This window comes from Quercus suber, unplaced genomic scaffold, assembly GCF_002906115.3.
Source record: "Quercus suber isolate HL8 unplaced genomic scaffold, Cork oak 2.0 scaffold_8, whole genome shotgun sequence".
In the NCBI taxonomy this organism is placed as follows: domain Eukaryota; kingdom Viridiplantae; phylum Streptophyta; class Magnoliopsida; order Fagales; family Fagaceae; genus Quercus; species Quercus suber.
In genome coordinates this window covers 1,037,826-1,065,268 of record NW_027069474.1, presented here as the reverse complement: position 1 = coordinate 1,065,268, position 27,443 = coordinate 1,037,826, and the positions used below count along the sequence as shown (strand labels likewise).

Sequence of the window (27,443 nt, the reverse complement as noted above, 5' to 3'; positions counted from 1 at the left end):
TATTTTTCAATGAATTTGGTTTACAATTTGTTGTAAAAGGAAAAAAAAAAAAATTGAGTTTAGTAAGAGTTTAAATTTTATGTCTCACTTTTCCTATTCCACTCTATACTTCATTAATAAATATTGTCATGTATTTACCTAATTAATTAAATACTACTATTAATTAATAACTGTAGTATTAATAAGTCAATAATGATAGTATTTTTTTGAGAACAAGGTAATCCAAATTTTATTAAAAGAAACAGCGAACTACAAAAAACAAAAAAACCAAACTCAAGGAAGATCCGACTGGAGAACAACCTCCACGTCCTCAGGTAAGTCTTCTACCCAAACCTCAAGATCTGCAGATAGAACTGCTTTTTTAGCTAAACAAAGAGCTAATTTATTCCCATCCCTCCTAACATGTTGGAACATACAGTTTCGAAGTCCTCCACCAAGTCTTTTCGTCTCGTCAATAATATGGCCAAACAGCAATGGACAGGGACCACAACGCAACAAAGCCTGAATAATATTAAGACAATCACCTTCAACAATTACGTCGAATAAACTCATCTCCCTTGCAAAAGTCACAGCCCTTCGCGCCGCCAAAGCTTCAGCCATCTCAGCTGACTGCACCTTGCCCAAATTCTGACACAAAGCCCCAATAGGTTGCCCGGAATGATCTCGACATACTACACCAATACTTGCTATACCCGATTCTTCAAAAAAAGCTGCATCAAAATTTATTTTGAAAAGAGCTTCAGGCGGAGGAGACCAGCGGACCACAGGATGAGGAATAAATGCACCATGGTCCTTAGAATTCGCGTTCCAGAATTCATCAACCAACCTTTGAGCATGATCACCCATCTCATGAAGCTTCCAAGATGGTTGGCGTTCCCTCATCTGGTTCCGACGCTGCCACAAACACCATGCCACAGTAGCGAACATAGCAACCTGTCTATTCGACCCAGTTGTAAAAACTTCCTCCAATAATTCATAAAAGGTCCGAAACTTCTTATGAGCCAAAGAACGAAAATCCTGAAGCGACATCCATACTGACCGCACCTGATCACAGAGCCATAAACAGTGCGCAATCGACTCCGTATGCTCACCACAACCTTCACATTCCACTTCAATAGGGATATGTCGAGCTTGTAAGTTCTGTTTCGTAGGCAAAGAGTCCTTTGCAGCACGCCAAATAAAATGCCGAATTTTATTAGGAACTCGCATCTTCCAAATTTCTTCCACACCAGCCCATTACTACCCGAAACTGATGAACTTGGCAGAAGACGAGACTCAGCAGATACTAGCATACGGTATGCACTCCGAACACTATAGACCCCATCACCCGTTAGAGGCCAAATCAGATTATCTTCAGCCCCATCCTCACATACCTGAATCCTCCTCACCAAATCAGCCTCCCACGGAATTAAACACCTCTCAAGACGACCCGGGTCCCAAACTCTTGTATCAGGGAAGAACAAATCACAAACCCGATGGACCGGATACTCACTTCTAGGAGAGATAATCTTACTATGATTAAGTTCAGGTAGCCACCTATGTCTCCACACATCAATCAACTTTCCATCACCAACCCTCCAAATAGCCCCTTGTTCAATAACTCCTCGGGCTTGAAGAATACTTCGCCAAGCATAAAAACATTTAGGATGAACCTCCGCCTCAAGTATATTACCCTATGGGAAGTACTTTGCACTAAAAACTTTAAAAAGAAGGGAGTCTCGATTATGAAAAAGACGCCACACCTGTTTAGCTAACAAGGCATTATTAAACTTCTGGAAATCCCGAAACCCCATACCACCAATTGATTTTGAAGAGCAAAGAGAACTCCACTTCACCCAATGAATCTTCTTAGCATCACCCGACCCCCACCAAAATTTTCGAACCATGGCTTTAATATCTTTACAAAGGCTGACTGGAAGCTTGAACACACTCATCGAGTAGACTGGGATAGATTGGACAACTGCCTTAATCATAATCTCCCTCCCAGCTTGAGACAACAGCTTTTCTTTCCAACCTTGCATACGACCCCATATTCTTTCTTTTATTTGAGTAAAGCACGCCTTCCTATTCCTTCCCATAAAAGAAGGTAAGCCCAAATATTTCTCATAATGTCTAATGGCAGGGACATCAAGGGCTGCTTTTATGGCTTCCTGAGTTACTTCATCTGTATTCCTGCTGAAGCAGAGAGTAGTCTTTTCCTTGTTAATCACTTGGCCTGACGTTGACTCATAACAGGCTAATAGCTCTTGAATTTTATTGCACTCATCTAGAGTAGACCTGCAAAAGATCAAGAAATCGTCTGCAACGAATAAATGAGTTAGTTTCGGGCCATTTCGACAAAGTGAGAAACCCTGAATTTCACCATTCACTGCAGCACCTCGTAAGAGTGCATTCAACCCTTCAGCACAGAAAAGGAACAAATAAGGAGAAAGAGGATCTCCTTGTCTTAACCCTCGAGAAGGGATTATCATACCCTTCGGCTCCCCATTCACCAGGATAGAATATGAGACAGTAGTAATACACTCCATAATCAAAGCTACCCATGCACACGGGAAACCCATCTTAAGAAGAATTTTTTCAAGAACCACCCATTCCACACTATCATATGCCTTGCTCATATCTAATTTCATAGCCATAAAACCTTTCTTCCCTGTACAACTATTCTTCATATGATGCAAAGATTCAAAAGCAATTAAAATATTATCAGTGATCAATCTATCAGCAATAAATGCACTCTGAGTCTCAGAAATAATGGAATTAAGAATAGGTTTCAGGCGATTAGCAATCGTCTTACTAATAATCTTATAAATCACATTGCACAAACTTATAGGCCGAAAATCTGAAATCCTCTATAATGATAGTATTTAATTAATTAGATGAAGACGTGACAAATATTTATTGGTGAAGTATAGAGTGGAGCAAAAAAAGTGGAACAGAAGATTTGAACTCGTTTAGAAATTGTATAAGTGGAAAATGTGGTTGGCAAATTAAAAGCAATTTTTTAGGTGTGAAACATGCATAATCTAATCGGTTAAAAAAGGGGGGAAAATGATTTTGTTAATTTAAACAATTGAAAACGTTCAATCAAACATCCTCAGCGAAAAATTCCGCAGAAGATCCTCCATCTCATCTGGTCAATATTTGTGGTTTTAGAGGTAAATATAATTATTAAAACCAAATGCCTTCTCTCCTATCTAATTTGTGACATTTGCAAATGAAATTCCCCACATTAGCGTGATAATAAGTACTGATATACCGCAAATAAGCATTACGCACCACATACGTGAGGAGTGATAGGTATTGTTTTACATCTGAATCAATATGGAAATAACAATATACACGCTCCATAATCTTTAAGAAAAGTTATTAAGATCTTTTGAAATAAACCATACTTATTACTTGCATTGGCCTGTGTAATACCATACGTGGAGATTGCATAAGACTAACAAATACGCTAATTATTGATTTTATTGCTCTTGTCAACTATGTCATCATCGAATTTGGGAGGAAGATAGAATAAGACGTAAAAAAGTACTTCCTATATCCAACTCATTGATTTTCACATGGCTTCATTTTGATAATAAGAATTACAATGAATCTCTGGCTATGAGCTTGTTAGAAATTCTTTGTTCTTCGTGTTCTTCGTGTTCTTCGTGTGTTCTTCGTGTTCTTGGATTTATGGTGGAAGTTCTTCGGGGCTTTAGAGGCTTGAATCCGCAGAGCTTCACTGATTTGTGCTTTGTTGGTGTTTTCGGACACTTTAGGCTTGATTCCCGCAAACTTTTGGATCTAGGCGGATGATTTGGATGATTTCTCTTCGAATGTTCTTCGTATTCGAAGTTGAAGTTCTTGAAGTTCTTGGAGGCTTTAGAGCTTGGTTCCGGCATAGCTTCTGGACTTCTGAATCTTCTCTGATGCTGCTTGTGCTTCAAATGGCTCTTGGTGTCCTCCTAATGGCTTAGGAAGGCTTCTATTTATAGGAGTTTTGGGGTAGGTAAGCGACACGTGGCGGAGTCTGATTGGTGACATGTGGCAGAGCTTGATTGGTCCGCTTACGTCATCGCCTGCACGTGCGAGGCTGATTGTGTCATCGCTTACACGCGCGAGGCTGATTATGTCATTGCTTACACGTGCGATGATGTGTGATTGGTTCTTGTATGACACTTGGCGAATTTCTGTTGGCTTCTGAATAGCAATAGTAAAACCTAGCAGTAGCATGTGGTGCTTTGTAATTGGCTGCGTTTTGTGGACTTGGTAGTGTGATGTGTCAGCTTGTGATAGGTCGGGAATTTTCCTTCTCTACAACAAGTCTAATCATAAAGAACACAAATTTATGCTATAAATAAAAACGATAACAAAATTGAAAACAATACAACAAATAGAAATTTGTAAAATGAATAGAATTACTAACAGATTGGATGTATAATATTGAATGATGCAAATTTCAGTCAAGTTTTATTTTTGACACAATCTCCCTTAATACAAATTTCGTTCCTCACAATTGGTGCTTTAAAACTCTTGGACATTTGTCTCTTAGGATACAATGATCATAGCAATCCAAATGAGACAACGAACAAAATTCTGTCTCTTTGTCTCTCTTGATTATATGAACATGAAAAAATAAATCTAAAACAACTGTATATGATAAATGAGGGACTCTATTTATAATGGTGCCACATGAATAAATATTGTTTCATAATAAAATAAAAAAGTATTGCGCAGTAAATGGACACTTAAAAATAACAATAAATAATTATTTAATACTAAACTCACCACATGCGTGAATAAGGATTTTTTTATTTTGGTTTAGTGTTAAAATTTTCCAGATAAATAAAAGAGAAAGAAGCAACTAAAAATCATATAGAACAATCAAAATCATTTAAGCAATAAAATGATTAAAAAAAAAACACAAAAAGAATTACCTTGTAGGAATGGACTACTCCTTTCTTTGAGAGAAAAAAAGAATTTTTTTTTTTTTTTGGAGATAAGAAATAGGTATTTTATTTATTAAAAAGTCTTGAGAGGTACATCACCTGGGCTAAATACCAGCACCAGGGAAAGAAAGCCATATACAGAAAAGACAACCTGATGAAGTGTGACTTCGTCAGTCAATGAATGCGACCAGAGACGATCTTAAACCTCATGCAAGACCGTTTCCTGAAGGATGGTCACCGGTGTGGTGCCTGCCACAACGTCTCCGATGCTAAAGTCAGTGTCGAGAATTATATGAGAGCAAAACAACCAAATAGCATTAATGTAAAAGAATGTTCATACCTCTCTCGCGGGGGGATGTGAGGGATTTATATATGTTGTTGCAGTTTTTAGCCGTTGGGTGATTTATGGTGCTTTAACTTCCCTCTGCGTAACGCCTGCTGGCATTATTAAGTGGCTTTAAGTTGGTCCCAACGGTCTGTTCGTTTGGATAGCCCCTGTCATTTACTGATGGTAATGATGGAGGAGCTTTCCTCGTCATTAACGTGTGTTCTCGTCACTAAAGACTTTCCTCGTCGTCAGCCTTATATCTTGCAGGATCTACTTCGTCAGTCCCATCAGTTGCCCCCGGATTCCATGGTCGTCATGACGTGTCGTGTTGACCAAGGAAGGTGAAAGGTTTCTGGGCAGTAGGCGGTTGGGTTTTTGAGCCGCATTTAATGTGCTGCGGCGGTTCCTTTTGGGTTGTGGCCCATGTGGCGCCTTTTGGTTGGAGGAGTTAAGGCTGCATATGATGAGCCTCCTTGATTTTCCCGCTGGTTTTTCAGCTTCCCAACATTTGGTTTTTAAACTTCCCCTTTACCCATCATTTTCTTTTCACTTTTTCGAAAACTCCCTTCCATCATTGCTCTGGTGTTCTTCTTCCTTTCTCCCCAGCGATTTTCTGCGCAGCGCCATAGTTGTCTTCTTCGAGGTAAGTTTTTTCCTTTGGCTTTCTGTTTCCCTTGATCTCTTTTGTTATTGTAAATTTCTGATCTTTTATTTTTTCCTTGCTAGCTTCTTCTTTGCTTTTCTTCTTCTTTGGTTTTGGGATGCTTTAGACCTCCTGTTTCCTAGCTTTCCATGTGCAGTAGCTTTAAGGTTAGGTTAGAGTGCCCTTCGATTTCATTCTTTTTCACTCGATTAGGGGGGGCTTTAGGGACTTTCCCTCACCTAGAAAACTTTATTCACGAGGGCAATAGTTTGGCTGTTGTGTTGGCTGATTTATTGCCAATCCTTCACCAATCCGTCGAGTGGTTTGAAGAATTAGTGAGGGAAAGGACGATGTCAGAAGTTAGGTCTAGCGAGCTTGAGACTGGGCTGTCGTCTAGCGGCGGCCCAGCAGAAAGGGATACGGCTATCTCCGTCCCTCGTGAGGTTAGGGCTTTTCATGCCCTGGAGGAGAGGTGTGGATTGGACGATGATACCCTTAGGAGATTTCGTGATAGATTCCAATTCCCAGACCGGGTTAGGGTTCGTCTGCCCAACGAGGAGGAACGGGCTTGCCACTTCTTCCCAGGCGAGGTGTGCTTCTATGAGTCCGCCTTCGTCTGTGGGTTGAGGTTTCCCGTCCATCCTGTCGTGATGGAGTTACTGAATCAGTTTGGTATTGCTCCTGGGCAACTCATGCCAAATTCGTGGAGAATATTGGTTAGTTGTATGGGCATATGGCTGGCTGCCCTGGACGGAGACATGCTTAGGGTAGACGAGTTCAATTATTTGTATCGTTTGAAAGCGTCGAAGGAGCACGGGTACTATGAACTGGTGCCGTGGGAGAGGAGTACTAGGATCGTCAAGAAGTTACCCTCGTCCTTTAGATACTGGAAGTCCAGGTTTTTCTTTGTATCTGGGGACGATTTCGAAACCCCCTCGGGCGAGGTTTGGGGTGATCTCCCGAGATTGCATCGTCGGTATTCAGCCCCATCTCAAAGGATGTGTGGAGCCCACTTTAATTTTAGCTAAAAAATAGCCAACCAAATACTTGCTTAGAGCATTCCCATTAATGATGCTAAAAGTGGTATATGCTAAATTTTAGCATTAAAACACACAAAAAGCCACTCCATCAAAGATTTCAAATAGCTAGATTGTAAAAAAAAAAAAAAAAATCATTTTATATTCCCAAACAGCTCTTTTTTTAATCTCTCTCTCTCTCTCTCTCTCTCTCTCTCTCTCTCTCTCTCTTCCGTGGTTCATCATCTCTACCCGTCGCCGATCTTTGCTCGTTGTCGTTGATCTTTGCCTCTTTGTTGCCGATCTATCCTCGTCATCATCGATCTTTGCCTCTTCGTCGTCGATCTGTCTTCAATTCACCTTCTTATCTTCGTGGTGGATCATGGTCTTCAAATCTCTGTGGAGGTGGATCGTGGACCGTTCTCTCTCCTTTTTTTAAGTTTCGGTGGTTAATCGTGGTTCGTGGGTCACAGTGTTTCTATAGGTCACTTTGATTCTGTGGGTAATGGTGTTTTAGAGTAGGTGATGTGGGTTGATTCAGTGGCTATGGGTTGTGGTTGAGTTTTTGATGGTGGTCATTGTTGTTGGTGAGGGTGGCTGCATTAGATCAGATCGAGGTTGGGGTGGGTTGTGGCTGGGTTGGGGTGGGTTGTTGTTGGGGAGAGTGAGAAATAATTTTAAAAAAAAATGAATAAAAATATTAAAGAAAGAATATTTAAATGAAGTTGCAAAAAAAAAAAAAAATAGAATGTTTGATGTTTGATATATTGTAAAATGAGGTTTTAAAATTGTAAAAGTAGTGTTTTGAGATTGTAAATGCTAAATTTTTTACAATTGTTGATGGGAATGCTCTTAGTCCCATTTTTTCCAACCGTTTGGATAAAATGTGTGTTAGAGTACCTTCTTAGTTTTTACTATTATTTATTTATTTTGATCTTTCTAGGACGAATTTGAAAAAAAAAAAAAAATATATATATATATATATATAGTAAGATAAGAACAATTATTTTGATCTTTCTAGGACGAATTTGAAAAAAAAAAAAATATATATATATATATATATATAGTAAGATAAGAACATAAGAACATAGTTACTTAACTTGATTGCATTATGCTCTTCAATTCAATCCTCTTTAATTTTCTTTTCGTGAATAACGTCAACCTTGTTACGTGTTTGTGCTAGGTAATATCATTTTAATTTTACATTTTTTTAAAGTTTGTTCAAGTGATTAGTTTGGTTTGAACGTAATGAAAAAGGTTTTCATTTAGAATATAAGATAGTCAGATTTAACATTTTATTCACAATAACTGGACTAGCTCCATCATTAATTATCTTAGATTGGGCATTAGCATGGGTCTTTAATGGCATCTTAGTTATTAATGGGTTCCTTGTAACTTTGTTACTTTGGGACAAGTCTTCTCCTTCCTAATTAATTTTCCAATTCAAAAGGTAATTATAGTTTGGTAAAAATACAATTTTCACCTTAAAAGTTTGGTAAATTGTTATTTTAGTCCCCTAAATTTAAAATTTGTTATTTTTAGTCTATTAACTTCGACAACGCTGTCATTTTTGTCCTTTTGTCCATTTTGGTTTTAAAACATATGGCGTGCAAAAATAAGTCAAGTAAAAAACGTGTCAAACTTGTTACCTTTGTTCACACAATTAATTTTCCAACGTGCTCACCAAACTAAGATTACAATGCAATGTGTTTGAGATAATGGATTGAGAACCACCTGGGTTTTGATCGTGCAAACAAACCGAGGAAGGAGACACAGTGTTCATCTATTCAGCTGTTGCAGGTAGATCCTTTTAATTTTTGAAATCTAAGATTTTAAATTCTTTTTTTGAAATTGGGTTTTTGCTTGCTATTTAATGGCAAAGAAGTAGGGGTTTGAAGGTTGTAGCAAGCAATGGTAGAGAGGCAAAATTAGTGCATATACCCATATCAAGTTCCAAATAAAAAGAAACTCATTTGGGATTTTTCTAACGCTGTACATTTAGTAAGCTAGAAGGAAGAGAATCCCAACTAGTAGTATTACTATTACTCACACAACTGATACAGGAATCCTTTTAATTCACCAGAACAAAGACAAACGGGCTTAATTGGCAAGAACAAACAAACCGAGCTCTGATCATTGATACAATGTTAGTGAATCTAACCCAAAAACTGGATCTATTAAATAGAGAGCCCAACTAGTACTTAGACGTATATAAAGTTATAAATTCCGAAACACAACAATCGGATTTAGTTTGACTAGAACTATACAGTTTTAGAACTCGTGTATTTCTTTAGAGAGAGTAACAAAAAATTTCTTCTCATTGGCTTTTAATTGATTTGCAAAAATCAATCAACAAATGATTGAAGACAACACCAAAAGTTTCTACTCCAAGAAAATCAATGTACTTTGATGTGAGATGTATGTCGTTCCACAAATAGATTATATTGCTTTCAAATTTACTAGATACAGTTGTAGCTTGAAATATTTTGGAACTTTTGCATGACCACAAGCATTAGTTTGGTGAGCACGTTGGATGAGAGTGTGTTTTGGGAGTGAGGAGTGTTTGATTTGTTTTAGGTTCTGTTTTTGATGAGTTTATGTGTTAGAGTAACTTCTGCACTGGAGGTGGATAACAGAGTAGTAACAGAGGGAATCACAGGTGGGTAAAGCATAAAAAATGAAACTACAAGTAGGTAAGTCAAATTAGAGGCAAACCTCAGGTGGGAGTGAGGAGTGAGGAGTGTTTGATCTGTTTTTGATGAGTTTATGCGTTAGAGTAACCTCTGCACTAGAAGTGGATAACAGAGTAGCAGCGAAAAGAATCACAGGTGGGTAAAGCGTCAAAAATGAAACCACGGATAGGTAAGTCAAATTATAGGCAAATCTCAAGTGGATAAAATGTAATTATCCCTTATATTTAATTGTGTATAAATAACTTAAGAGTAACTTTTGATAATACAATGGTTTTTTTATATTAAACATAAGGATGGATCATTAATCACAAGGAAGGATAATTTATTTTTGATTGATCAGTAATCTCTCTAAGCCACCAATAAGATTCTTCTAGGAAAGAAAGTTTTTAACGTATAAATTTCGTACATTCATATCTCAAGCTCGAATCACTAGACAGTGTAACAGTAAGAACCCATTATTTGGAATGGGTTTTGTAATTTTTCTTTCATTGTCTTCTGCGACATAACTATTAAGCATGTAATTCAATCAAATTGATCATACCCTTGGTAGCGGAAACAATGTTGTTGTGGATTTGCATGACCATGGAAGTGGTTCAATTGGACTTCTTCTCTGTAGTGCCGTCAGCTACTGAGTTGTTGACGTAGCCGACAAAGACACTAGAGCTGGGTCCGTTGGTATGAGATTGATAAGATAGACAAAGTAGATTCCTGTTGCAAAAATCATGACATTTTTAAAGTTTTTTGAGCAATAATTTATTTAAGAAAGAAAGTAATTAGGAAAACCCTAAACGACTTAGATGAGCAAAAGGGATTCCATCAGAGTCGGCTTTGTGGGTTGCAAATGTCATAAATATGGAGTCCCAATTATCTAAAACCTCTTTTTGGAGGAGAAGCTTGTTTGTTGTTTTAAGGAGGGAGGAGAAGATTGTGTTTGTGTAACTAGGGATGGAACCAGAAATCTATTCTAGAGGGAACATACTTCTAAGACAAAAATGAAATAGTATGAAACTCAATTCACACATGCATGTTCACACATAATTATGCATTAGAAAACACCAAAAAATAATTAGTTTAAGAAACTATCATTGGATCAATCTCTCAAAAAACTTATAAAAAAAATTGCATACATTTGTTATTTTGCTTGAGAATATTAGTGATTTTTTATATAGAATATTTTGTTATATATAACTACATTCAAATGACTAAATAATTCTTAATTTGAAATATGTTTTGTTAGGTTCAGTATTTTTAGGTTTTAACAAACTTGTTCCAAAATGCACTTTATATGTATATTGAGCCTTAGTTTTTAGTGTAAAAAATACTATTGAAGATTTATGTTGAAGGCACAAGAAAATTGCTCAAGGCACTAATAGAAACTTAAGACCAATTCAAATGTCTATTTATTTTTAATGACATCTTATGTTACTTAATTTGCACTCTTTCCTGTCTCAAAGATCAACAAACTAAATACAACTAAGAACAATAAATTGAAGATAAAATTTTTTTTGAGTAGTCAAGAAAATTATGAAAACTAAGCATATTGAACAAATAATTCGAAAATTGAATTGTTGAAATTAAGCTGGCAAAGCCTAAAACTCCTTGGATAATATTTTATCACTCATTCTAAATAGTTATTCAACTTTGGATTTGAAAATGTATTTTCTTTTGCCACATACCTTAGAAATAATTACTCCTATATTATATTCCTTAAAAAAAATTTTGTATTAGAACCACTAAACAATTGTCATGTATTATTTTCATAAAAATAATGAATTTGAGTAGCCGTTTGTAAAATGTGTATAACCTTATTTTTTACGAAACACTATATATATATATATATATTTAAAAGACTAGGTTTTTTTTAGGTGGGCCATTCCTTTTTGTTGAAGGGTGAACTCTTAAAGCTTTTAACTTTCTTGAAAAAAACACATACAATTTAATAAAAATTATTGAGGCTAGGGGGAGCCATGGCTCCCCTTGGCCAACATTTGGCTTCGTCCTTGTGTGTAACTGCTTGCTGGGGGGTTGGAAATTGGAACATGGAATTTGAATTTAAAATTGAGAAGTGTCTTAAAGCGGGTAAGGAAGGTGGCAGGGAGAATGTAGATTATTATGATTGAGGCGTTTGTATTTACGTAGACGTAGGTTATTGTGTTTTGTTGAGGGAGACTTGAATTTATGTAGTGGTTAGTGGGAAGTTTAAGTTTATAATTTTGTAGTGGGATATTTGTGTGAACTGTGAAGTGGTTAAAGTGGGAGTTATTCTCGAGTTGTTTTGGGTATATAATTTTTTATATAAATTTATCTTAAATTTTAAATTTTAAATACCAAAAAATATAGTGTATGGAGATTTTTGTTATTTTCATTGTTGTTATTATTATTATTATTATTTGTTGTTGTTGTTGTTTGTGGTCGTCGTCGTCGTCGTCAACTATTAGTTTTATGTGGTCAATCTTTCTTTGCAAAGACTCAGTATAATTTGATATATTCCTGAGGTAATGATTTTAAAATATTTTTTTATATTTAATTAATAATTTTGCATCTCTATAAAGTATTTAAATGCCTTTCTCTTCTTGAGATACAAAATTACTAATCAAGTTTTTGTCATAAAAAATTATTAATATGTTATTTTCAATTGATAATATGGCTAATTCAATGAATTAAAAGTAGTATTTTATCATTTTTAATTTAAAAAAATATGGGGCTTTTTTAAAATTAGAATGAGACTTTATAAAAAGAAAAAAAAATTATTCACTCACAAGATAGGCCTTTGTTTATTGAGATAGTTGAGCCCCAAATTATAATAAATACAAATCATTAACTTTTACCCAAAAAAATATAATAGTCTTTGAGCATGTGCACGAGCGCGTGCTCAGAGGCTAGTTTATATTTTATTTTAATGAAGGGTGGGCATTAAATCCGACACTGTTTATATTCCATTCAGATTTATGCAACCTTTATATGTAGAAAAAAAAAATACATAATTTGAATATTATTTCAATCAATAAATAATATTGGATTCATTCCCATTTTATTTATTATAAATTTTCACTTCCGAAGTGAAAGAGTTCGCTAAATATTTGTGCCAACACAAATTCCAACACCCAGAGCTCTAAGAGCATCCACAGTAATGGAGCTAAAAATTTAGCTATTTGGCACCCAAAAAAGTTACTTTATCTATTTTATCTACACACATGCTACAACAGTTGATCTATTTTAGCTTTCAACACAATAAAATAATATAAATATCACAATAAAATAAGATATCTACTACAATAAAATAATATATCTATTATAAACATCACAGCCACACACACAACCATAACCACCAACACCATAGTCCACAACAAAGAAAAAAAAATCAACAAGCCCACACCTGCCAGACTCACCAGGCAAAACCCACACCCACCACCACGAAACCCACCCAAGCCACCACCACAAACACACCGATCTACCCACAAACCCACCCACACAGTCACCGTATTGAACCCAACGACCCACTCATGAACCACACTGACCCACCACAGCACACATCCCACCGATGCCGATGAACCCAACCAATAGCTACCCACCGACGCTGATCAACAGCTTGGACAACTGGTGGGTCAGCTTGGGATGGCTGATCGGCGTTGTCGGCGCTGGACAGGGGCTTGGGTTGGCGGCGAGTGGAGGAATTGAAGCTTGCAATGGGAAGAAATGAAAGTGTGAGGACCGATTGAGGGGAGAGAGGAGCAACGAGTAGAAATGGGGAAGGAGGAGAAAGAAAAAAAATATATATATATATATTCTAACCATAGTGTGAACACAAATAAAATAATATATATATATATATTTTACATTTGAGCTACAATGCACATCTATCTTTAAATGTGCATTGTAGCAATGAAGCTAAAAAAATAGCTTTAGCTCCACTGCTGTATGGGTGATTTTTGTGTTTTGGAGGAGCTAAAATAACTATATAGCTTTTTAGCTTCACTGCTACAAGTACTTTAAAGCCTATAGGATAAAAGTCAAAGTTGAGGATGATGGGTATTGCTTCTTCCAAGACATCAGCAGAACTGGAGAAATTAAGGTTATTATGTTTATCATTATGATGAAGAGGAATACTTTTAGATCTTATGGGAAATGGCTTGTGCGTTACCTCCTTCTTTCTGTACGATTGTAGAACTGAAGTACCTTTGAAGGAAGGCAATTGGCAATTGTTGTTCCCTACAATACCAAGTGTATTGGTAGGGCTTGTTGGGTTTCTTTTTTGGGGTAAGGGAAACAATGTGTGAGGCTATCTGAGTTTTCTTGCTTTCCTTCCTTAATGGATGAGATTACACAAGGATGGAATGACCTATCTCTTATAGATAGAGAGAGTGATGACATGAAATTAAAGAAAAAGTGTATAGTTGAGGAATTTTCTTTGGTGGCCATATTTTTGACTAGCAGAGCGTTGAGTATTGATGCAGTAGCACGAACGTTTACTTCTTTTTGGAAAACACATAATGGTTTCCAGATATGAAACTTGGGAGATCACACTTCTTTTTATTTTTGACAATGAATCAGAAGCAGACAGGGTGCTACAAAATGAGCCTTGGAGTTTTGATAAGCATCTTATTATGCTCCAGTGCTACAATAAGGATACGATCCTTAAGAATTATAGCTTGACAGAAGTTGCATTGTGGGTGCAAGTACACAACATACCGTTGGGTTATATGGATAGAGAGACAGCGGAAGAGATTTGCTCAACAGTAGGCAAGGTGGTGAAGTCTGTGGGCTCCAAAGATTCAGGGGGTAAGGGCCTCATTAGGGTTAGAGTGATAGTGGATGTAACCCAACCTCTTTGCTGAGGAAGAGTTGTGATCCTTGAAAACGGCACGAAGACGTGGGTTTCATTCCGATACGAAAGACTCCTGAACTTATGTTGCTGGTGTGGTTGCCTCGATCATGACGACAAAGACTGTGAGGTTTGGGTTCAAAGCAAAGGGAATATGGACAAAAGTAAGAAAAAGTATGATTCCAGTATTTGTGCAAAACCAGTTTATCCGTTGAGCAAGCATGTGGTACATGTTCCAGGTTACTTTGAGGGGAGGAAGAGGATGCCAGAAAAAACGGTGCCTAAAAGAAGTAGTGGAGCACCAGCAACAAGGCAGCCTGATAACGCCTTAAAATGTGTACTTGTTATATATTTATGTGGGTGTTATCTCCTTATTACTATGCTTAATTTGTATAATTAAGCCATGATTTGTATTAGTCCCTATTATTTATCTTTACATAATTTCTTGAATAAGATGCTATTCATTGTGTGTAGTTTTCTACTTTCAGGAAATCATGTGAGAAAGATGAGTTTATAGAAATTTGTGAGAGAATGGAGGCCAAACTAGAATTAAAGTGGAGCTAAAGGACCATGCCTAAATGTCTAAGGAGGTGCAGCTGGAGTGCTTGGATCATCTAACATGATTGGAAGCTTCAAATAAGGAAAGAAATCAAAGAGGCAGAATCTGAAAAGGAAAAATCTGATTTGAGCACTGATCAGTATTTTGGGCATATCTCTCTCCTCAAAAATCCAATTGACACAAGACTAGATGCGTTGGAACCATGACTTAAATATCTACAACTTTTCAGTTTTGAGTTTTTCGAAATTCTCAATTTTTGAAGGCCGAAATTAACTCACAAGTTACTGCTGTAAACCTAGACAGAAATTTAAATAGTGAAAAGTTTTATTTTCTTTGGACACTTAGACATTAGGGTTTTAGAAGGGAGGCGGTGAGAACGAATTTTGGAAAAGAAAACCTTGTATTTTTCTTTCTCTAATGGCAGCCTAAACTCTTTGCGAGGGCTAGGGGTTATGTTTCTTCTCTACGGTATGAATATTCAATGTGATTCTTTCTAGGATTTTATCAATGACATATTTGATTGTTCAATTAGATTTCTTTTAATGTATTAGTTCTTCCATGCTTTCAATAAGTTCAATCATGTTTTTCTTATTGTTCAGAGGAATTTTTAATAGTTTCAAATAGAAATCATGTTTTAAAGTGAATGAGTTTTTCTGAAAACTTTTCTAACCGCATTATCAATCGAGGTTATCATGCGTTCTTAAATTGTCTCAGTTCAACCGAATCATAAGTTTTTAATTGTATAAGAATAATCAATTATGAAATATATATTTTCTTAGATCACAAAAAATTTCATATCGATATAGGGAAACACCCCGATACCCTAGTATTTACATTATTGATTTAAATCAGTTTTTATTATTATTCTTGTTAACAATCACCAAGCAAAAGTATTTTTCTTCTTTACCCAAATTACTGTTTAATTATATTGTCTTTGAATTTACCCTGCTCCTTGTGGTTCGACCTCGGTACTCCGAGAATTATATTGCTACGATCTCCTACACTTGGGAGTGAGCAAGCACAGCCACCAGTCTCGCGGCCATCTACTTTGGTACCACCTGAGAAGGAAAGCACGAATCTTGGGGATAACATTAATGCAGTCTTTAATGATATCCCATATACAGCAAATTGTGATCCCGTGTGTGGCTCAATCCCAGCACATTCGGACAACGGTAAGGAGGAATTTATGGAGAAAATAAAGGACATTAATAAGGATTTGGAAAGATTTGACTTATCAGAGAAGGACGTTACTAGCTCCAGTACTGAGACAGCAACACTCCTTCCTAATGGGCTGGATATGGATCCAATTATTGCTGTTAGTAAGCCCGTAAGATGGACTTGTATTGCTAGGTCTACTACATCTTAAGAAAAGCCTTGGGCTGTAGAAAAACTTGGTAAACGCAGTAATCCATTCCCAGCAGAAGAGAACCCGATACAGAAACGTAAAGCTTCAGATGAGAAACTTGACAATGCCTGTACTTATCCAGCGGCGGTGGCTAATATTCAGCCCCGCCGAGAACCATTAGTTTAATGTGTTGGAACGTGCAGGGGCTTGGGAACCAACACATAGTTTAGGAGCTTGCAAAGTTTGTGTGGGCGCAAGATCCCTCTGTCCTGTTTTTGGCCGAGACATGGGCGGATGAGGCTAGGCTGAAAAGACTTTGTGACGAATTGCAATATGATGAAGTATGGGTGGTGGGTCGTGTTATGAGAGCAGGTGGTTTAGCTCTCTTTTGGAAAAATTCAGTAGACATGGAGGTAGAATCGGCTTCGCTTAATCATATCGACGCCATCATTAATAAAGGTACGGCTGAAGCATGGAGATTCACAGGCATATATGGTTTTCCTGAAACTTGTAGAAAAGTTGAGACATGGGAGCTGCTGAGAGGTTTGAACCAAAATTTTAACTTACCTTGGATTTGCGCTGGAGATTTTAATGAAATACTTAGACGTCATGAGAAGCTTGGCGGAGCACCAAGGAGAGAGTCTGAGATGATTTCCTTTCGGGACGTGGTTGTTGAATGCGGGTTTGTGGAGTTGGGGTTTGTTGGCCATAAATTCACATGGAGAGGTAGAAGGTTAGGTGGTGTTGTATTAGAGAGACTTGACCGGGCCTTTGCAAGTAATTCTTGGCAGGAACAGAACCCAGCAACTAGAGTGCAACATATTAAGAAATTTAAATAGTGAAAAGTTTTATTTTCTTTGGACACTTAGACATTAGGGTTTTAGAAGGGAGGCGGTGAGAACGAATTTTGGAAAAGAAAACCTTGTATTTTTCTTTCTCTAATGGCAGCCTAAACTCTTTGCGAGGGCTAGGGGTTATGTTTCTTCTCTACGGTATGAATATTCAATGTGATTCTTTCTAGGATTTTATCAATGACATATTTGATTGTTCAATTAGATTTCTTTTAATGTATTAGTTCTTCCATGCTTTCAATAAGTTCAATCATGTTTTTCTTATTGTTTAGAGGAATTTCTAATAGTTTCAAATAGAAATCATGTTTTAAAGTGAATGAGTTTTTCTGAAAACTTTTCTAACCGCATTATCAATCGAGGTTATCATGCGTTCTTGAATTGTCTCAGTTCAACCGAATCATAAGTTTTTAATTGTATAAGAACAATCAATTATGAAATATATATTTTCTTAGATCACAAAAAATTTCATATCGATATAGGGAAACACCCTGATGCCGTAGTATTTACATTATTGATTTAAATCAGTTTTTATTATTATTCTTGTTAACAATCACTAAGCAAAAGTATTTTTCTTCTTTACCAAAATTACTGTTTAATTATATTGTCTTTGAATTTACCCTGCTCCTTGTGGTTCGACCTCGGTACTCCGAGAATTATATTGCTACGATCTCCTGCACTTGGGAGTGAGCAAGCACAGCCACCAGTCTCGCGGCCATCTACTCTGGTACCACATGAGAAGGAAAGCGCGAATCTTGGGGATAACATTAATGCAGTCTTTAATGATATCCCATATACAGCAAATTGTGATCTCGTGTGTGGCTCAATCCCAGCACAATCGGACAACGGTAAGGAGGAATTTATGGAGAAAATAAAGGACATTAATAAGGATTTGGAAAGATTTGACTTATCAGAGAAGGACGTTACTAGCTCCAGTACTGAGACAGCAACACTCCTTCCTAATGGGCTGGATATGGATCCAATTATTGTTGTTAGTAAGCCCGTAAGATGGACTTGTATTGCTAGGTCTACTACATCTTAAGAAAAGCCTTGGGCTGTAGAAAAACTTGGTAAACGCAGTAATCCACTCCCAGCAAAAGAGAACCCGATACAGAAACGTAAAGCTTCAGATGAGAAACTTGACAATGCCTGTACTTATCTAGCGGCGGTGGCTAATATTCAGCCCCACCGAGAACCATGAGTCTAATGTGTTGGAATGTGCAGGGGCTTGGGAACCAACACATAGTTTAGGAGCTTGCAAAGTTTGTGCGGGCGCAAGATCCCTCTGTCCTGTTTTTGGCCGAGACATGGGCGGATGAGGCTAGGCTGAAAAGACTTTGTGACGAATTGCAATATGATGAAGTATGGGTGGTGGGTCGTGTTACGAGAGCAGGTGGTTTAGCTCTCTTTTGGAAAAATTCAGTAGACATGGAGGTAGACTCGGCTTCGCTTAATCATATCGACGCCATCATTAATAAAGGTACGGCTGAAGCATGGAGATTCACAGGCATATATGGTTTTCCTGAAACTTGCAGAAAAGTTGAGACATGGGAGCTGCTGAGAGGTTTGAACCAAAATTTTAACTTACCTTGGATTTGCGCTGGAGATTTTAATGAAATACTTAGACGTCATGAGAAGCTTGGTGGAGCACCAAGGAGAGAGTCTGAGATGATTTCCTTTCGGGATGTGGTTGTTGAATGCGGGTTTGTGGAGTTGGGGTTTGTTGGCCATAAATTCACATGGAGAGGTAGAAGGTTAGGTGGTGTTGTATTAGAGAGACTTGACCGGGCCTTTGCAAGTAATTCTTGGCAGGAACAGAACCCAGCAACTAGAGTGCAACATATTAGAGCTCACTCTTCGGATCATAATCCTATCATCATCAGACTGGAAGGTATTTTAGAATGTCAAAATAAACCATTCTGCTCTGAACAAATGTGGTTGAAAGAGGAAGGTTATGGTGACATTGTCAAGGCGGTTTAGGAAGATGGTTTGGCTGTTAGTCCTATGCCACTGGTAGCTCAAAAATTAAAGAGTGTAGGGCTCGATTAAAGGAGTGGAGTAGACAATCTTTTGGGAGTATTAGACACCAACTGGAGGAAAAAACAAGAGAATTGATCAAGGCTGAATGGGCCGCAGCTAGAGGGATTGACACTTCTATGGTTAGAGTAATACAGTTGGAGGTAAATGAGTTGCTTGATAAAGAAAGTTTGATATGACAGCAGCGGGCAAGATCTTTGTTCTTAAAGTCCGGTGACCGTAACACCCGTTATTTCCACAATCGTGCTTCTCACAGGTACAAGAGGAATAGAATCCACGAACTAAAAAATAATAATAATGAGTGGTGCACTTCGGATGACCAAATTGCGGAGATAGCTGTCCAATTCTTTGAGTCTTTATTCACTTCTTCGCAACCTTCTGATATGCAAATAGTGCTGGAAGCAATTGAACCCAAGGTAACAGCAGACATAAACAAGAAACTTATATAGGATTTCACCAGGGAAGAGGTGGAACTTGCCTTAAAACATATGGAACCTCTGAAGGCACTAGGTCTGGATGGTATGCCTCCAATATTTTTCCAATCTTTTTGGTCTGTGGTGGGTGATGATGTTACTTATGCTGTGCTTGACTATCTTAATAATTGTTATATTCCGTATGATCTTAATCACACTTTTGTGGCTCTCATTCCTAAAGATAAAAGTCCTGAATTGATTTCTGAATTTAGACCTATTAGTTTGTGCAATTTTATTTACAAATTGATGTTTAAAGTTCTTGCTAATCGTATGAAGAAGGTGCTGCCTTATCTAGTTTCTGAGAATCAGAGTGCTTTCCAGGCAGGGAAGGTTATTACAGATAATATTTTGATGACTTTTGAAACTCTCCACTATATGAAGCACCACCAATCGGGCAAAACAGGCTTTATGGCTTTGAAACTTGACATGAGCAAGGCTTATGATCGAGTGGAATGGGGTTTCATGGAAGGGTTACTAAGGAAGATGGGATTTCATGAGAAATGGGTTGCTATGATGATGGAGTGTATTACCACTGTTTCTTATTCAGTTTTAATAAATGAGGAGCCTACAGGTACCATTCATCCCAGCAGAGGTATAAGACAGGGTGATCCTTTCTCACCTTATCTTTTTCTTCTTTGCACTGAAGGTCTCCATGGCCTGATTAACCAAGCTGTTGCATCAAAGAATATTAGAGGAATTTCCATTTGCAGGAATGGCCCAAGATTTACTCATTTATTCTTTGTAGAAGATAGTCTCCTGTTTTGCAGGGCCACTAGTCAAGAGTGCCAGCATGTTCTTAACATCCTTATGGCTTATGAAAGAGCATCCGGACAGCAGCTAAATCGATATAAAACAACTCTATTTTTTAGCAAGGTCGTTCCTCAAGTGGTGCAAGACAATATTCTATCTATGATTGGTGTGCCTGAAATCAAACAGTATGAGAAGTATTTGGGTCTTCCCTCCTTTGTGGGCCGGAACAAAAAACCTAGCCTCCAATATATAAAAGAGCGTGCGTAGTCTAAAATTAGGGGGTGGAAGGAGAAACTTCTTTCTCAAGCCGGTAAGAAAATTCTTTTAAAGGCGGTGGTCCAAGCCATTCCTGCATACTCTATAAGTTGCTTTAAACTACCCACCACATTATGCAATGAGCTTGAGATCATGATTCAAAAATTTTGGTGGGGTCAAAAAGGTGTAAGGAGGAAGGTTCATTGGGTGAAATGGAGCAAACTTTGTAAGCCTAAGAGTGAAGGAGGTATGGGTTTCTGTGAGTTGGAAAAGTTTAATGAGGCTTTGTTAGCCAAACAAGTTTGGAGATTGGCGTCAAACCAAGATTCCCTATTTTTCAGATTCTTTAAAGCTAAATTTTTTCCAACTAGATCAATATTTGATGCAAAGGAAAAAAAAAATGGTTCTTATGCTTGGAGGAGTACACTAAAAGGGCGTGAAGTCATAATGAGGGGTATAAGATGGAGGATTGGTGATGGGTTTTCGGTTCGGATATATCAGGATAGATGGCTGCCAGCTACTGAACATGGCAGGGTCATTTCTCCTGTTTCGAACATCCATTCAAAGGCTCTAGTGTCCACTTTGATAGACCATGAGCAGTGCAGTTGGAGAGAGGCAGAGATTGATAGAGTATTTTTGCCTATGGAAGCTTCAATTATTAAAGCTATTCCGTTAAGTTTCTCTAATAGGTGTGACACAATTTTCTGGCCGAGGAACTTTGATGGGATATATTCTATTAAGTCCGGATATAAGTTGCTTATGGAGTTGGAGTGTGCGAATGGAGCAGTGGCTAGTTCATCTTCTATGTGAGCGATGAAGAGTACTTGGAACGGAATTTGGAAGCTGGAGGTCCCAAATCGTATCCGTCTATTCATGTGGCGTGCTGGGAATGACTCACTTCCTACAAAAGTCAATCTGGCACACCGCAAGATGTTAACAAAGTCTACATGTTCACTTTGCAAGCTGGAACTCGAAGATACATTACATGCTCTATGGAAGTGCCCACTCTTATCCACGGTTTGGCAGGTGGCTTTTGCTGATTTGGTTGATGATGCTAACGTTGTTTCTAATTTTTTGGACATTATCTAGCGTGCACAACAGGACAGGTCCCGTTTTGCTCTATTTGCATGGACGACTTCACTGATCTGGATGCATAGAAACAAGCTTCAGTTAGAGGAAGATACAATCCCATTGGAGAAGATCAGCTCTATGGCTTGCGAAGGTTTTCAAGAGTATCAGCAACTGCGTCCAATCCACACCAAGATCCCACGCACAGTGAGGTCAATTAGATGGCGCCCTCCACCATCAGATCTACTTAAAGTTAACTTTGATGGAGCCTTTTTTGCAAAAGACAAAAAGGCTGGTTTTGGTATTATAATCCATAATGATGACGGATTGGTTATGGCTACTTTAACACAACAGATTCCACTATCTGCTTCGATAGAGATGGTGGAAGTGCTAGCAGCGCGCCGAGCTCTTTGGTTTGCAAAGGAGTTGGGTTTTCAGAGATTAATAGTTGAAGGTGATTCCGAAGTCATTATTAATTCAATCAATGGTGGCAATATGTCCCAGTCTGAGTTTGGGCATATCTTACAAGACATTATTTTTCTTTGTTCTTTTTTTAGTCATGTTTCTTTTCATTATATTAAGAGGCAAGGGAATTGTGTGGCTCATAGACTATCTAGACGAGCTGTAACTAATCCTTTGGGGGTTTGGATGGAGTCTGTTCCTCCATACACGATTAATGTTTACAATTTTGATCTTCGTTTTACTACTCAATAACAATCCCCATTGATAGGGGCTTCTCCCCAAAAAAAAAAAAAAAGCCTAACAAATATGTTAATATTTTATTTTATTGCTCATACCATTTATTTTGCCATCAAATTTTGAGAGAAAGATAGAATGAAACGGAAAAAAAGTAATTTCTATGTCCAACTCATTAATTTTCATATGGTTTCATTATGATAATTAACGAGATTGATAAGTACTAACGAAATTAGCAAGTCCATCCTATGTGGACGAGTCCTTCGATATGGACGAGTATACCCTCAGGACAGACGACGTGGAACACAACACTACTGACGAGGGAAGCAATGCCATTTAATACAATCAACTAAACAGTTATACCTCCAACTGTATGAGTCGTTTGAAGACATTGATGCCTCATTACACAGCCCCAAAACGTTAATAAAAAGGAGCATTAAGACCTCCATAACTCCTCCAACGGCTAGAGGCCGTGAGAGCATATATAAAGCCTCCACACACTCCCACGAGAGAGAGAGAGATATATACAAGTAAGAAAGGAGATTTTTTCTTTGATTTCTATTCATCTTATACTGCTTTATTTTGAAGAAAATTTCATATTCTGACTTTGGCATCGGAGACATTGTGGCAGGCACCACACCGGTGACCATCAGTGAAAGTTGGAAGATCACCTCCATCCGACGAACATTACTGACGAGCTTACACTCATCAGTTTGGCGCCGTCTGTGGGGAACGACATTTTCGAGTTCAAACTCAAAATTGTGGTTTCCTATTCTTATTCATTTTTGGATGGAATCCAATCAAGATTCTGCAGCCCTAGCTCAGCAAGTTCAGGCCCTTGCAGCCACAGTTGAAGAGCTGACTAGGCAAAACCAGGAAATGAGGCTACGGCTTCAGCAGGAGGAAAATCGTTCGAGGGGGAATCAAGAAGACGAAGGGGATCGCCACAGAAGAAGTGACTATCGAGGGCTAAGCACTCCCGCCGGGCAAAATTCATACCTTCTTCGAGAGATGAGGAGGGAGATGGACGAACTTAGGAATGCCATCAAGGAAAAAACAGAGCGGAGTGTGGATCGGATGGTCCGAGCGACAGATTCGCCATTCACAACAGTAGTCCTCGATTGTCTAGTGCCGTCAAAATTTCGGTTACCTCAGCTCGAACCCTTTGATGGGCTGAAGGACCCCTAAGATCACCTAAATACCTTCAAAACGACCCTGGGACTTCAGCAGCCCCCAGATGAAATATTGTGTCATTCCTTCCCAACAACACTCAAGGGAGCTGCCCGAGAGTGGTTCACAAAGTTGCCAAAGTCGTCCGTCGACACATTCAAGCGGTTGAGCAATGCTTTCCTGTGTCACTTTATTAGAGGACAACGACCAAAGAGAACCGCGTATCACTTGCTCACCATCAGGCAGGGAGAGAAGGAGACCTTGAGGTCATATGTGAAACACTTTACCAGGGAGACACTGGAGGTAAACGAGGCTGACGATATGGTGCAGTTGACGACCTTCAAGGCAGGGTTGAAGTCCAAGGAGCTCGTTACCTCACTCGCGAAGAACTCCCCAAAGACGATGGCTAAAATGCTCCTTAAAGCGCAGAAGTACATAAACACTGAGGACGCGTTGACTGCTATCAGGGACGAAGATAGACCGGGGGACAAAGGGAGAAGGGAAGACGACCGTAGAGGACAAAAGCGGGACCGTCCGAATCGTCGAAATAATGACGGAGTCAGAAGGAAAGATGATAAAAGTCCACGAACGGTAAAATTCACCCTTCTTGTTATGCCTGTTGACAAAATTTTGACGTAGATTAAAGATGAACACTACCTTAAATGGCCACGGCCATTGCACTCGTCCCCTAGCGTCTGAGATAGGAGTAAGTATTGTCGATTTCACAAAGATCATGGCCATTACACCGAAGATTGTAGGGATCTCAAAGAGCAAATAGAGGAATTGATACGAAAAGGGATGTTGCAGAAGTTTATAAAGAAGGGAGAGTACAACAAATTCCGAGACGAAAACCAAGGCCAACATGAGTCCTCGTCCAAGAGCGGAAGCCGTCAGTCCCAGCCTCCTCAAAATGTGATCGGGAAAATACAGACGATCACAGGGGGCCTGTCACAGGAGGCTCATTCAAATCACTTAAGAAAGCACATCAACGACAGGTGAATAGCGTCCACATGGTGCCCCCGCCAAAATACAGACGAACTGATCAGGATATGACCTTTAATGAGAATGACGCTAGAGGAGTGAAACAGCCTCATAATGACCCTTTGGTCGTGATGCTTACCATAGAAGGTTTCAACACCAAAAGGATCCTCGTGGACAACGGTAGTTCTGCTGACATCATTTACTTTCCTGCATTCCAGCAACTGAAACTGGATCCAAGAAGACTACGTCCGTTTGATTCCCCCCTCGTTAGCTTCAGCGGTGACAGAGTATATCCCAAAGGCATAGTAACGATGGCTGTGACAGTGGGAACATACCCAAAGCAGTTGACTCGTCAGATAGACTTCTTGGTAGTAGATTGTCCCTCGGCATATAATGTCATTATTGGAAGGCCAGCACTCAACAAGTGGAAGGCGTCCACATCCACCTACCAGGCTGTTTTAGCAGCTAAGGAAAACCACACGTGGACAATAGAAGAAAAGGAGGAAGAAAAGGTAGAGGCATTGGAAGCAGTGGAACTGATCGAAGGGGAAGCAGCGAAAACAACTAGGAGAGGGACGACCCTAAGTCCTGAGATGAGAACGAAGCTCATTCAGTTTCTTAAGGAGAACTTAGACGTCTTTGCCTGGAGCCATGACGACATGCCAGGCATATCTCCAGAAGTCATCCAACACAGGTTAAATGTGGACCCAGAGAGGAAGCCCATCAAGCAGAGATGAAGAACCTTTGCGCCCGAGAGAGACCAAGCCATCACTGACGAAGTGAGCAAACTCTTGACTGCAAGCTTCATCAGGGAGGTATATTATCCAGATTGGCTTGCAAACGTCGTTCTAGTAAAGAAAGCAAATGGGAAATGAAGGATGTGTGTGGACTTCACAGACCTATACAAGGCCTGCCCGAAGGACAGCTTTCCTCTTCCGAGAATAGACCAGCTCGTAGACTCTACGGCTGGGCACAAGCCGTTGACGTTCATGGACGCGTTCTCAGGGTACAACCAGATAAAAATGGCTGACGAGGACTAGGAGAAAACCGCCTTCATTACCAGTCAAGGGCTCTACTATTATAAGGTAATGCTGTTTGGACTAAAGAACGCAGGAGCGACTTATCAGAGGTTGGTAAATAAAATGTTCTTCAAGCAGATAGGCAGGAATATGGAGGTGTACGTCGACGATATGCTCGTCAAGAGCAAGGAAGAGCTTGCACATTTGGACGACCTTAAGGAGATATTCGATACCCTTAAACAATACCAAATGAAGCTGAATCCTGGTAAATGTGTTTTTAGCGTTGCCTCCAGAAAATTCCTGGGATTCATGGTGTCCCAAAAAGGAATAGAAGCAAATCCTGAGAAAGTACAGGCGATAATCAATATGGCATTACCTAAGACCGTCAAGGAGGTCCAGAAGCTCACAGGCCGGATTGCAGCACTCAACAGGTTCGTCTCTAGAGCAACGGACAAATGTTTGCCATTCTTTAAGACCCTGAAGCAAGCCTTTGAATGGACTGACGAATGTGAAGCGGCATTCCAAGAGCTCAAACGTTACCTTAGCAATCCGCTACTTCTAAGCCCATCCAAAGAAGGTGAAAACTTGTATTTGTACTTAGCAGTATCATCTACAGTCATCAGTGTAGCCTTAATCAGAGAAGAAGATAGGAAACAGCTCCCAGTTTACTACGTCAGCCAAGCTTTCCAAGGAGCTGAATCCAAGTACCCAAAAATCGAGAAAATCACGTTCGCATTAATAGTAGCCTCACGCAAGCTCAGGCAATACTTCCAGGCAAATCCAATCTTAGTGATGACGGACCAACCCATCAAGAAGTCTATGAGCAAGCCCGAAGCAGCTGGGAGGATGGTCCAATGGGCGATTAAACTCAGCCAATTCGACGTGGAATACCATCCTAGGACGGCCATTAAAGCACAAGCGTTGGCAGACTTCATCACCGAGTTTACCTATCCAGACGAGCCCAACCATGCCAGCAAGGACAAAACATGGGTAATGCAAACTGATGGCTCGTCAGCCCAAAAAAGATGGGGAGTAGAGGTCATCATAACCACTCCTGATGGAGAAGTATTGAGATATGGAGTTCAGCTAAAATTCCCAGCCACCAATAACGAGGCTGAGTACAAAGGAATTCTGACAGGCTTAAGGCTCGGAAAAGAGCTTGAGGCAAGGAACCTGTTGGTCCAAAATGATTCAAAGTTAGTAATTGGGCAGATCAGAGGAGAATACGAAGCAAAAGAAGAAAGAATGCAGAAATACCTCAAATTGACGAAGCACTTGACTTAAGAATTCGAAAAAGTGGAATTCATCCAAATCCCGAGAAGCCAGAATAGGGCCGCAGACGAAGTTTCAAAGATAGCCTCGTCGGAAGAAGCAGAACCGAAGACAGACCTAATGATTGAGATACAGAAAAACCCCAGCATAGAAGAAATTTTAACATTCGCAGTCCAGAGCACAAGTAGCTGGATGACGCCTATCATGTCCTTCCTCCAGGATGGCCACCTACCTCAGGACGCAGATGAAGCCAGGAAGATCAAGAAGAAAGCCGCCAGATTCACGATTCTCAATGACATCTTATACAAAAGGGGTTTCTCCATGCCCTACTTGAGGTGCGTTGACGAAGGAGAAGCCGAATACGTCCTGAGAGAGGTCCATGAAGGAATTTGCGGAGACTATGCAGGACCAAGATCCTTGGTGAGAAAGATTATGCGAGCAGGGTACTTCTGGCCAACCATGCAAGATGACGCATCAAGTTTCGTCAAGAAATGTGACAAGTGTCAGAGGTTCGGGAATATTCAACGACTGCCA

At 39.1% G+C, this 27,443-nt stretch overlaps 1 protein-coding gene across 1 annotated transcript; it reads right to left on the bottom strand.

Annotated features, from left to right (window-relative positions):
- Positions 1 to 273: 273 nt before the first annotated feature.
- On the bottom strand, positions 274 to 2,630 carry LOC136068645 (uncharacterized). Its single transcript, XM_065776056.1, has 3 exons — positions 1,743 to 2,630; positions 1,230 to 1,673; positions 274 to 1,044 (listed from the first exon to the last, which is right to left on the bottom strand). The coding sequence occupies exons 1-3, from the start codon at positions 2,628 to 2,630 to the stop codon at positions 274 to 276; spliced, it is 2,103 nt and encodes a 700-aa protein (XP_065632128.1).
- Between the last annotated feature and the right edge of the window lie 24,813 nt (positions 2,631 to 27,443).

Bases quoted from the DNA above. Each gene is read 5' to 3' on its own strand.
- LOC136068645 (XM_065776056.1), bottom strand. From the start codon at position 2,630: ATGAAATTAGATATGAGCAAGGCATATGATAGTGTGGAATGGGTGGTT. The intron at 1,674-1,742 runs GTGTGGCGTCTT...TACTTCCCATAG, and splicing joins ATGCCTTGTTAGCTAAACAG to GGTAATATACTTGAGGCGGA. The intron at 1,045-1,229 runs GTGTGGAAGAAA...CTCTGTGATCAG, and splicing joins TTTCGGGTAGTAATGGGCTG to GTGCGGTCAGTATGGATGTC.